Source organism: Lycium barbarum, chromosome 10 (assembly GCF_019175385.1).
Source record: "Lycium barbarum isolate Lr01 chromosome 10, ASM1917538v2, whole genome shotgun sequence".
NCBI lineage: Eukaryota > Viridiplantae > Streptophyta > Magnoliopsida > Solanales > Solanaceae > Lycium > Lycium barbarum.
The window spans coordinates 124,233,325-124,247,050 of record NC_083346.1 but is presented as its reverse complement, the minus strand read 5'-3'; the positions used below and the strand labels follow the sequence as shown (position 1 = coordinate 124,247,050).

The 13,726-nt window shown below is 35.1% G+C and overlaps 1 protein-coding gene across 1 annotated transcript; it reads left to right on the top strand.

Moving 5' to 3' along the window:
• The first annotated feature begins 3,497 nt into the window (after positions 1-3,497).
• LOC132613905 (GLABRA2 expression modulator-like) lies at positions 3,498-12,466 on the top strand. Its single transcript, XM_060328201.1, has 4 exons — positions 3,498-3,934; positions 4,684-4,785; positions 8,998-9,269; positions 11,922-12,466. The coding sequence occupies exons 1-4, from the start codon at positions 3,619-3,621 to the stop codon at positions 12,108-12,110; spliced, it is 879 nt and encodes a 292-aa protein (XP_060184184.1). The 5' UTR covers positions 3,498-3,618; the 3' UTR covers positions 12,111-12,466.
• Positions 12,467-13,726: the final 1,260 nt, after the last annotated feature.

The following is a 13,726-nucleotide window of genomic DNA, read 5'->3' as shown; positions in this document are numbered from 1 at the left end:
CATTAACGATAAACATTTATATTTTTCACTTATCTCTCTTCTTCAACCAATATATCCTCCATGTGCTATTACTAACCCCTCTACTTACATTTTCTTTCTTGGTTGATTCAAGTTACAGAGAATTTACTTTAGATTTAATGTTAGTGAAAAAAATAGTACCCATAATATGTTCCTTTAAACTCTGTCACCTTAAATATAGTTGATGTACGAAGGCTTGATGACTTTAAACTCCAATCACATTGATCATCTACACATACAAGATAATACATGGAATATACATAATATAATTTAGTATACAATGTATATTAAAATTATACCATGTATATAATATTTAATATAGAATATATAATCAATTTATGAAAGGTATACATAATATATTGCAAAGGGTGTAACAAAATTATACCAATAATATTCTACGTCTAACAACTTCATTATACCACATATAACAAATTACATAAGTAATTTACATAATATAATTGGTCTATAAAATAAATAAAAAAATGTTGCACTTTCAAATTGTGGAGGAATTATAAAATGGAAAAAACTGTGACAAAGCAGTTAGTTACAGTGATATAGAGTCCCACTAAATAATTAGATGATGTCGTGGGATTATTATGCCCTTCATGTACGGAGGGCTGCCTTATACATAGGAAATTGCTTAATTAAATTGCTATGAAATGTTTATTGCATTTACCATTAAGAGTATGTAAATATTTTCATTTTCTTGTCCACTTACGTTTTTTTCCCAATTGTAAAACCTCGTGCCTAACTGAAGCCCTAACATGCACGATTGAAAAATAAGTATTGTGATGTTCCTCTAATTAAATGAGCTATGTATAGTTTAGTATATATGTTTTAGAAGTCAACAATAAAATGCTATGGATGTAATTCCTTTTAAATAGTCACTTGCTTCAATCGAAAAAAGTAGAGCTGAAATCGTGTTAATGTATATTATTTTTAGTGGGGTAACATGTCTAAGTCAATTTATATGAATTAAGTATTATTGGAACAGTCTTCTTTAAAAATGTTTGGGAGATAGAACTCAAATTATTAGTTGTAACACTAATAAGATGTCTATAAATTGTGACCTTTGAAAAGGAAGAAAATGCTCAAACAAAAATTTTCAACAAAGCTTGAAGTACATTTGTAGAATGACATTGCTTAACCGTGGCTTTGTTCGTGCTATTCTTCTCATGACAATCACTGGTCAGTATCCATCTCACTTTATATTTGATTTTAATCTTACATCATTATATTCGTGACTAACTCTATAATTACAAATGTGATTTTGTGTATCATATTTCATATACATGTATGTTCAAATATGCATGATGTTAGATTATGTGTTTTTCATATTATATAATATCGCATAATTTTGATAATTTATATTTGTGATATCTTTCAGTGAATTTGATATGGTTCTCTACAACTCAAGTTATGGGTGTACGAGAGACTAGCCATGATCTCTTTGGACTCCAAAGGAGGCTACTCCCACAACGAAATGATATAGTAACTTGTGGGAGTATTTGCAATAATGACAGTGATTGCAGTGGTTGCTGGCTTTGTTGTAACTGTAGACCAAACTACTTTGAACCAAACGTCTTTGGTGCTTATACATGTGCACGTTATTAATAGCAATGGTACCCCATGGGACTACTGCAAATCCATGTTATGAACTTACTATATATTTATGTTATTCCCTGCACTTTTCTTGTTTCATCGTCTTTAAATAAAGTCATGTGATGACATTCTATTCATGAATAATAATAGACTCGACTCTGTAGCTAGTCGGGCTAGCTTTTATGTACAAAGTTATTGCATATGAAATCTATTTTAATTGTTTTCTCGTGTTGACTTTATTTAAAATCAGTTGCGTCCACTTTTCTCTTAAGCAATGTGGATTTAAAGTTAAGAGTTTGGATTGGCTCGGATTCAGTATATATGTTAAAAGTTTACTAAAGAAGTGTAGATAGTTGATTTCCAATCCAGTTAATCAAATAAGTGGTGGTATTTGGTGAATGTGTTCTTGCAAAATCTTTGTAAAAGACAATAGTGAACAATCACAAGAAGCAAAGTTCAAGTACAAACACCAAATAAAATTGGTCAATGTGCAGCATCAAAATTGTTTTGGAGTAATTATTCTTAATTAGTGCCTAGTACAGACGAGATGGATTATAAAATATTGTAACATCAAGGACCTAGACTCAACAAGAAGCTTACCAAATAATTATGCAAAAATATTACAAACAGAGAGTAGCAAATAAGAAAAAGCGCAATATCAAGTACTAAGATTTTAGGACAAAAAAAGAAGTCAATTCGTAGATGACATCAAAAGATAGACAAAGCTTGACTTTAAGAAAGAACCATAGACAAGTTTGGTATACTTAGCCAACAAGTTAATGCTGATTCTTCCTTTTGTATGTTTAGACTTTAAACTTAGGGCTCGTTTGGTTGGAAACAACTTATCCCGGGATAACTAATCCCGGGATAACTTATCCCGAGATTAGTTATTCCACCCTCAAGGTGGTGGGATAAAAAAACACTCTAATCCCGGGATAACTAATCTTTTTCCAACCAAACGTGAGATAAGACGATACTAATTTTTATCCCAGGACTATTTTTCTAAATCCATCATACCAAACGAGCCTTAGAATTTAAAGTCAGAAATATTTTATACATATCTTTTCGAGCATAAGGGAGGAAATGACAAATATTTTTATGGATACTCATATTTAAATTAACATACACAATTTAATGTACGAAATTGGAAAAAATAATTATTGCTTTCAAACGTGAATAAGTTCAGAATTTGGACTAGAAATTCTTATTTTAAATCACCTCACGGGTGACTATAATCCTAAGATAATTTTATCACCAAAACGAACCCTAATTCTGATTATAATCTCAACGTAATTTAATTTCAATCTAAATCAACAGCAACATCTGGACCTTACCTTTTATCTTGGAAGATAGAAAAGTTATTTCCGATAGACTCTTAGCTCAAGAAAAGACATTTCAAAGAAAATCACACAATAATTAATAGAAGTAAAGAAGTCATCGCAAAACACAATAGAAAATATAACAAATCATTACGCAGAAAAGAAACTATAAGTACAACAACTAATATAGTAATCAAAGTATAAAAGATCATAGACAGTAACATAAATCGAAAGGCAATAAGTTACGAGAATGCTATGCCTATTAGTACAGAAAGATCCGCGAACCTGTGCTCTATTTACTTGATTTAAATATTAAATACGAATAAACTTTTATTTATTCTAATTCAAATTAAATATTAAATACAAATAAAATATTTACGTCGAATTAGGCCCTACCAAAAGTTAATGTAGGCCCAGTTTTTCTTTTTTCTCGTGAACACAAAACTATTGTATTGCATCTTCCCGCGTTAAATTAGCCGGTCACCATCACACTGTTCAATCCTACAATCATCACCGTTATAACCGGTAATCCCGTCGATCTAATAAAACCCCTCCAATATTATATCTGAAAAAAGATGACACATTTCAACATCAAATCAAAAGTCGTTTAAAATTATTCATTATTCCAACTTCACCCCCACGCGCCACCTCCCATCACGCTCCCACGCGCCACCGCTATATGGAGCATCAACCAAAAGGTGTAGTGGTAGAAGAGAATAATACTAATAATGTTACGAAAACACTAACGGAGCAGAAAACGAGTAATTCGGGTCAGGATTCGGATCCGGTTCAACCCGATCCGAGATCCGATGTAGAGCAAATCGGATCGGCGAATAAATCGAGGAAATCGGTGACGTGGAGTGAGGAATTGGTAGCGGAATCGCCGGTGCCGGAGATGAGATCTATGCCGTCCGATGAACGTGGCTCGAATCCCTATGTAGCTTATTCGCCTGCTCCGGATAATAATAATAATTCGTCTTCATTTAATATGAAAGGTAAAAATGTAAATTTATTTTGTTAATTTGTGTGGAAATGTAGATTATAGTAGAGATGTAATTTTGTGAATTGGTTCAATTTCTATTTGTTTAGATTTTTTTCTTTATTTTTATAATGGTAAAAAAAACACCTGAATTATCACTTTTTTGCGAGTTTTTTACCTGAACTATCAATAACTAATTATCGAAATACACCTCGAAATTAATGAGTCAGTTGCCATGTGGACGGAATTTTATGGGCAATTAAGCTCACGCGCACCTTTTGGTGATTGTATTCAAACATTAGGTCTAGTCAGGTTCGAGCTGTGTTTTGATAAATAGGTTCAAATTCTATTTGTTTAAAAGATGCTCTTTTTCTAGTTGCGAAATCGTTATTACGAGGCTTTTGAACAGGACAGAAAACGATAGGCCAGAGGTTTAAGCAGGCTAAGGTGTGAAACGATCTCGAATTGTTTTTTAAATTAACAAATGTTATTAGGATTTGACTTGACAATTCTCAAATTTCGAATATTTGAGTAACTTTATAACTCTCAATTCCTGTCGTTTGAATTGTTAATGGAAAAATTGTGCTTTGGAACAAACTGTTCCTTTGAAGTGGATGGTTAACACGAAGTGCAGTATGTTAATTTGGATGGACAAGTTTAATGTGTGAGAGCTTTTAAAAGATAGGATGTCCCGCAAAAGAACATAATTTGAGAGGAAAAAAATGATGAAAAGAAAGTAATCAATGTTATATCTTTGCTTAACAGATACAATGGAGAGCGTCAAAGATGTGCTTGGTAGATGGGGGAAGAAGGTTGGTGAAGCAACTAAGAAAGCTGAGGATCTTGCTGGCAACACATGGCAACACTGTAAGTCTTCCCTCTTCCATTTTGCGGGGATCTCTGAGTTGTGTGTATGTGTTAGTTTGAAAAAAGGTGTCGACAGTAATGTATTGCAGTCCTCCATGCTCGTGCATTATCTCTCCTCCTATGGATGAATCCTTGGAATAACGAGATGTCATTGGCCTTGTTTTTTGGGCATTTAGTAGGAGAGAACTTGTAACATAGGACTGCAAAAACATTTCAATTTTTTCGTTTTTACTTTTCACATTTAACAAGCAGAGTGTAACACAAGTTTCAAAATTTGTGGACTTTGGAGCATAGAATCCACAAGTTTCGGAGCATGATAAAATGATCATGAGTTAATTTTATATTTTTGAAATTTATCTTTATTATATGATGCTTATGATAACATAGCTCCCTCAAGCCCAAAAAGATTGTAACTTGTTGAAAGCTAGCAGTACACTTAGAATGGGCCCTCAAAGAATGTTAAGGCTTTATTCTATTCATAGATTTAAACTCGTATCTTATATATTGCACATATGTTTTACTTGGGTAGCATATTTCATGCTAATAGTTGAGAATTCCAGAGTCCAGTTTCTATAGCTTTCTAACACTCTTACTTGAATATCATCTGTGATTCTCTTCATTTTGGCTATCCTAGCAATGCTCGGAGAAATAGAAAACGCTTTCTCAAAAGTCAGTTACTGTTGGTGGAACTCTAGAGATTTTTATTAAGAACTTGGTTCTTAGAAAATTAAGACAATTCAGTTTCATTTAAAAAAAAAAAACCAAAACAACCATGAGTGCAGTATGGTAAAAATAACACTAATTAAGGATATAATTGAGCAGCAATATGCATGTGTAAGTGAACTACCCCCAAAAATGAAGGAAACAGAAAGAGGTTTTATGAATGTGTGGTGAAGTTGGGCTTCGAGTCATTTCGACTCACCAAAGGATCAAATGTGGAAAAGAACCACTGTTGGACTTATGGATAGGATATTTTGGTTTTTTTTTTTTTTTTGGATAAGTGGGAGGTTTTGTCTTATCCCCAGAAAAAGTTTAAATGTTAAGTTCAAGTTCTGATTTGGCGATGTAGCACCAGTGGAGAAAGGAGAGAATAGAAAAAGGATAAGAATAGATAGACCTATAAGAAATAGAGAGAAGAATAAGAGGTCCCTGGTGGAATAGTTGAGAACCATCGTTATAAAAAAGAAGGGGAGAGAAGAATAAGGAATTGTCACTATACCCTGTGGATGTGGATTGTGGAGGAACATTTTGAAAGAATGGGAAGATTTTAGCGGCAATGTATCTTTTAGGGTAGGGGATGAGAGGCAGGTAAGTGTTTGGGCATATAGTTGGTGCAGGGACCATAAGTATCAGAAGCAACTTCAAAAACTTTTATCAAAGATAAGATGCCTAATAATAGGGCCAGATTACATCTTGTCTTCAATATTCTAGAAAAGTGTAGTAACTTTAGGAGTCCAGTGGACGCCTTTTATTCTGTTGTAGTTAGGAGTCATGACAGTAGCAAAATTCCTATTGAACCAACAATAGAGAGAGACCAACCACAGAAACTATGAGCTTGAAAGGTAGTTATGGGTGTAGGTCATTCTCTAATGACTCTTAACCTTATTAGGATAAGCTGCTATTGCTTGGAGTGAAACAATGAATATTAGGAAAGGACTTGAGGCTACCGAAAGAAGCACTTCTTGAGCCTTGGGGTTTGCTCCCTTTCAAGGTCTCAAGTTCGAAACCCACTGGGTGCAAACAATTTCTGAGGGCCATCGGACTGGGGTAAAACCCTGAATTACCCGTGGTGCACTTGCGGGAAACTCCTTGCCGAGGGCCTGTGCACCCCCGGGATTAGTCGGGGCTCAAAGAGACCCGGACACCCGGTGCTTAATCAAAAAAAGAAGCACTTCTTGAGATAGCGTAAATTTGTTTCCCTAAAGATGGAGAAAGGTTATCAAAGATGGGTTTATGTATTCCTCCTTTGACTTAATATAGACCAGGGTTGTCAAATGCTCTTTTAAGGTGCATATAAGCCCTGAAGCTCAGGGAGGGCGCTTTGCTTCGCCTCGCTTAAGTTGCGCTTCTCTGTAGGCAAGACGGTAAGGCTTGCGCCTGCATGAGTTCTACTTGAATTGGGCGGTATTGAAAATAAATATATCCGGCATAGAGATATATTAATTGTTAAGGAAAACATTTTGCTTTTTTGTTGCATTACACATATATTTTTACTTTTTTCCCCTTCATTGTGCCTTTTTTTAAACTTCAGCCCACACATCAATTGTGTTTTGTGCTTAAAGGCCCAAAAGACCTGGAGCACTATTTTAAGCATTTCACACTGATATAGACTTAAAATATCTTCAAAGCTGACCACAAGGAAATTGCCTAAAAATAATTGAAGAACTATGACTCACATGAAGTTATGTTCAGTCAGCTGCGCTCAATTAGAACATTTTTCTTAAAAAAAAAAAATTGTAACTCATGTGAAAACTGAAGTGCGTGAATATTCTTATCTTAATGAGGTTATAAAGTTGTGGTTTGTCAGCAGTCGGCCTAATACTAATCGCTCAAACAAATTGGATAGGGTTATTTCATTTCATTCTTAGATCTCTAGAATCTAGCCTTGCTTGTTAACCAATGACTGATGAAGCATTTTCCAAATTGGTAGAAGTCCATTTAGTCATCACTACCTGATGCTGATCAGCTGATGGCAGTGCACTGCAATAAAGAGTGCCTCGCTAACAGTGGTCTCTTGGAATTGACTTCACCATTTGCTTTTAAGGAACATCTGTTTGTAGAATAACAACTTTGCAAAAATGATGCTAGTTCAATTACTTTTTGGAATAGAACTATAGAAGCAACACTAGACCGACAACCTTAGCCAACTAGCAAAACAAGAAGATAACAATGCTCCTTTGGTTGTTGGTGATGAAGTGCACAGAATGATTTATGCATTCAGGATAGGTGCTGCAATTTGTTCAGCTGAAGGGATATATGTTTTCTGAGGCTAGTACTACAGTAAAAGCTGCTCCACCTTAGATTAAGAAGACTGTGAGCCCGTTTGGATTGGCTTATAAGTTGCTTATAAGCTGTTTTCAGTTTTTTTGAGTGTTTGGCTGGCCAGCTTAAAGTCATTTTGTGCTTAAAATAAGCTCAAAAAAATAATTGGGCCCATTTGACTTAGCTTATCTAAAGCAACTTATAAGCTGAAAACAGCTTATAAGCCAAAAATAATAAGTTAGACTACCCCAAACAGCTTATAGGCATAAGCCCATCCAAACAGGCTCTGTAACTCGTCATATACTTTAACCATGGAGCATCATGAGGGCTGTTTCTGTTTTGGAAATAGAATTGAACCTTGGTTGCGGTATATGAAAATTTAATATGTAAAACCCAACAGTTTTAAAAAACACTGTCACAAACATCAACAAGTAAAATATTCATAAAAGAAAACGAGAAATTCACATATAACATACATGTCACATATTGTCACCAGTCTTAACACTTCTATTTGTATCACTGGCTCAATGCTATGAAGCTTAAAGCTACTCCATTCTTACAGTGCTGGCAGATATTTTTCACGCCTACACTGGAGATAATGTGCCTATGAATTCATAAGTCATTTACCAGAAAATAATCTATTCACTTTACTTAAAATGTAGTTTAGGAAGTCTGTAACAAGCCATTGGCAATGTGGATGTCTTTCTGGATCATTTGCACGGCATGATTGATACCTCAATATTTATCACTTCTCAGGAGTTGGCACCATCTTTGATGTGACTCTGTGTGAGTTAATGTTGAGGATGTGATCCTTTTAAATACCTTCTGGCTAATCTTTTTTTCTCTGTAGCCAGTGACTACAGAGAGGCAATGTGTGTATATGATTTGAATTTCAGATGTGCAGTATCCTCCCCCTTATGTGCTGCTTCAGTCAACTTATTTTTCTCTCTTGGGACTACTTCTTATACAGGATTGCAGTAGCTTAACCTTTTTGTTTGCATCTTGGGAATGAGGGGGTGAAGGCTGGGGCCAGGATTGGGAGGGCTTATGTCTGTCGAAATTCTAGTGTGGTTCCTGTTTTGCCAGCTTTGTTTATAGTAGTTAGTTACTACTACGTTTGATCATATGCAATTAAATGAAGTTATCTTCCTCTCCCACCCACTCACCCTCCAACCTAGAAAGATATGCTATTCGTGCAATAATTGTTGTTTCTTTTATTGGCTGATATAGTGAAAACGGGCCCTAGTCTTGCTGATGCTGCCTTGGGAAGAATTGCTCAGGGAACGAAGGTTCTGGCAGAAGGTGGCTACGAAAAGATATTTCGGCAAACATTTGAGACTGTTCCTGAGGAGCAACTTCAGAATTCATTTGCATGTTACCTATCCACATCAGCTGGTCCGGTTATGGGAGTATTATATGTCTCCACAGCTAAGCTTGCCTTTTGTAGTGATAACCCTCTCTCCTATAAAGCCGAAGACAAGACAGAGTGGAGCTATTATAAGGTATGTAATATGTTAGACTTTGTCTTTTAGTAGTTGAAGCACCACAAGTGTTCCGTCTACTAGTTATTTGTCAGCCTTTAGTAGCACTAGTGACTATAATATATACAGCCTTTTCAATAATTACTGCTGAAGAGGTGATTGTTAGATTGGAGAGGTGATTTCCTCTAACCATGGAAAATGTGGATGCTCCATTCCAGGGTGATCAAGCATGATTTATTTTACTTAACCTATCCCTTCTTGTTGTAGTCTGTGTCACACACAAAAAAAATATGTGCTGTTTATGTTCAATCTAACTACCTGAAAATTTATGTCATATGGATAATAATATGATGCAAGAAACTTGGACTTTCAAGTAATTCTGAGTATATTTGAAGGATACCTTCGTGTGTACACAATGATCATCAGTAAATGGGATGCCAAGCGTACCTATAGGTTCGATATTTTTCCCGTGGCTTGGATCGTAAAAAGTTACTCATCGTACTTTTCCTGAGTTGCAACTTGTAATCCACTTAAATCTCCCAGCTTCACTTCCAAGCATTGTACTGCAGCATTTGGGTCTTGAAATATATTGTTGTCACATGTTTGTGAATCATCTTATTCAACGGTCCAAATAATTGAGAGTGCAGCTTATTTTCCTATTGCACACACTAAGCATCATCATCTACCCTCTCCAACTAATTGGTTGAAAATTAATTGGAGAATGACAAGCTTACGTGCAATTAGTGATCTCTTGTCAATTCAGAAGCCACAAGAACCATCATGCAATTAGGATTCGCTCTACCCGTTGTTATGGATTTTGAGTCACTTGCCTTATATTTTATTTATGACGGTGGTGTCAGGGCAACTTGAGCACACCTTGATTATACCACCGGGTATTTGCTACCTCCCACTAGCGCCAGTACCGGGTAAATCTGGGATCTTGTGTCACTTACTTGAAAAGGGGAAATGACTGTTATTGCATGTGAGTATATCTGCACTAGGTTTTGGAAGGGAAAAGAGGGTCTGGAAAGATGAAAATGGGTCGAATAGGGGCTCTATGGAAGGTGAAAGATGGCAGAAGGAGGTTTGGCTAGAAGTCGGAGAGGATGCAGTATTGATGAGGTGATTGAAGCATAAAGGGATTACATGCTGCTTTTCTGTAGTTAATTCGGACGAATAAGTCTCACCAAACTGTCTGTATTCTATCATATGAATGACACACACTCCGTTTGGCGGCCAAGTTTACAAAAAGAGGCAAAACAGCAAAGGGACTGTAAATGGCAGTAATTGGGACTATGGGGTTTACAGTAAACAGCTTAGGGATAATATTACACCTCTCAAAATTTTTCGAGAGCATTAGATACCATTTGCTCTCATATGTCTTTTTTTTTCTCTGAAAAAGAACATTTATTTTACGTGAATTCACATCTCCATTGTCTGGGCCAACTTATTGCTTGTTTCTTTTAAAGAAAAACCTGATTATGTATTATATAATGTGAAAATTTATCTGGGACATACTTTTCATTTTCAAGAGAGAACTTTCCCTTGGTAATCCTAATAATATATCAAAGTCATGGGTTTAACATGAGCCATTAATAAGCTTTAAGTAACACTACACATTCTTAACACTTATATGATAACCTTGCAACGAATATGATATTTACAGAGTTTTTATTTGCATGCAGTGTGCAGAGTTACTAACAATCTTTTATCATTGATAGAGTAGTATCTTCAATTATGTTTCATTGATAGGAATCTATTCAAGCTCAACTATAATAATTGAATATGCATGAGTGGAGGGTCTGTCTGGCTATCCATTAATAGACTGTAGGACTGAATGGTCGCGTTAGTTGTGTCTTCATGCTACCTAGTTCATCTTTTTTTGACACGACCGACCTCACTGTGCAATGTGCATCATGATAACCTCCTCTTCCCTGAGTTCAGTAAAACACTATAAATATCCTCAACTGTGTCCTCTTAACCCGGCTAAATGCTTGGGCAGGAAATGATGTTCACTTATTTCCTTCTTAACCGCAGTTCTTTTTCGGGAAGATCGTACTTTCTTAAACACTTAAGAGAATCTAGACAGTCCAGAGTTCCCAAGTCATCTACTGCACTATATAGTGTTAGATCACAAGGATGATTTGAAGTATGGAGATGCCGGAACTTTGGTTGAGAAGCCACAAGTACAGTGGTTGAGAAGTGAGAAATTCTGCATTATTAGCTCTGAAAACTGTTTTATAGTGAGAAACAATGTTTTCCCTAAAAAGTATAACACGTCTATCTTGTCTTTTGCATATCGCCTTTAATATTTGATGGACGTTCTCTCCTTCGCTTGAAGTGTTATTTGTATCCATATCATCTTCTATTTGGTTCATTTAATATCAAGTAGTACCATCAATTAGTACCTTGGATGTTTCCTTGCTGCACCAGTGTTGATCTTTGGCGACACCTGCCAATTTAACTTTACTTTCTGGGAAATCTAAGCTGTGTTACTTTTTGAGTATTCATGTCTCATTCATTAAGTGTTAATTCATTTAAGAATTGAGTATTTATATCTGTAAGTAGTTCTGTAAGGTTTCATTTATCTTTGTTCTTGTACTCAATTTACTTATTTGAGGAAGTCTTGATTTGTACTCACATTTCACTTTCTTTGTACCATGATATCTGCAGGTAGTTATCCCATTACATCAGCTTAAGGCGATTAATTCTTCATCAAGCAGGACTAATCCATCTGAAAAATATGTCCAGACTATATCAGTCGACAACCACGAATTTTGGTTTATGGGATTTCTAAATTACACTGGTGCAGTGAATTCCCTGCAGGAGGCATTACAAGGAAGCAACTTACATTCTGTGTGAGTCTGTTGTTGGTCTGAGATAGTGTTTATCTGAGAGCCTGAGAGGGCGTGATTCATCATTCGGAAAGGTGGACTTCCCTAATAGTTCCATCTAGTTGCCGTTGAAGATTCTGAAGATAAATATTAGAACGAAACAGAAGTACGTGTCTGCCTAAGTGAAATTTTCTGATATCCTCGGAAGTGAACTCGGATTTCATGTATTCACTTGCTGGTTATCTCTTTTGGTAGATACATAGTTGAATGAACTGCTTCCTTCTCTGGTCTGTTGTATTCTATACATTGATGAACATAATTAGTAGTTTAATGAGCCTAACAATGTTGGTATTTATACTAGGTGCTACACCTTTTGTTGTGCTACGTTAAGCTTGTTTTATCTTCCTTTATTGATCACCAACCACTCATGCATTAGTTAATTGCTGGTCATGAGAACTTGACAACAGTCCATAATTGCAGATATAGCTTCTTTTTTTTTATTGTTGGATTAACTCAAACTGGAAGGTTTGAAGTTAGGCAGGGGTGTTTTCCAACTGCACTAAAGTTGAAGTTCAAACTTCAGTTAGGCAGGCTTGAATTTGATTATGAAGCTGCTAAACGTAAAATACATTGTAAAATTTTATTTTTCTTTAAACAACGATTCACCTAGTGGTTATTTGTGCACTTGCCCCGCTACTCACACGTATATGGGCCATGCAATGCCCACTTAATAAAGCCCAACAAGGCCCAAATAAGAAGGGATCTCACCGCACATATTTATCTTACTTTACATATTTAGAGGCACATGCTGCTCAATGCTATCAAGAAGTTTAAAGAGAAAATTACACCTTAAGTCACGGTATTGAAATTAAGCACATAAATAGCATAACTTTTCAAATTCTTCAAAAAGAACACTGTTTCTTTACCTTTTTAGCATATTAAAAAAAGTATGTTAGGATAAGGAATATCCTCTAAATAAGGGGTTGGATGATATCTTTTATTCCTTTTCTTCATTTATCTCTTATTTTAAGGGATAAACCCATTATTTATCTCTCTTCTTTAACCATTAATATCTATATTTTTCATGTATATAATATTCATTCAATCCTTCATGTAGTTCAAATCAACTCCTAATTCTTTTTTCATGTCACGCTGAATATCTCTTGGAGTATAAATTGACTTAGAATTATCGCATTTGTCTGTGATCAATTTTCCAATTAGGTTTGATGTAGCATTCCTTTATGAAAATAATCTTGCTTCATTCCCGCATATGTAAACATCGTTAAAATCTCTCACCTTGAATATATTTGATGCATGAAGGCTTTGATGACTTTATATTCCAATCACACTCATCATCCACACATACAAGATAATACTTGTAATATACATAATATAATTTATCATACAACTTTAATAGAATTATACCACGTATATGATATTTTTTATACAACGTATAATCAATATATAATTTATGAAAGGTATATATATTTTATTACAAAGAGTGTAATAAAATTATACCAATAATATTCTGCGTATAAAAGTTTTATTATACTACATATAACAAAATTATATAAGTAATGTGCATAATGCAATTATATACTGTAATCGTATTCCACATCTCACTCTCCACCGTATTAAATCAAA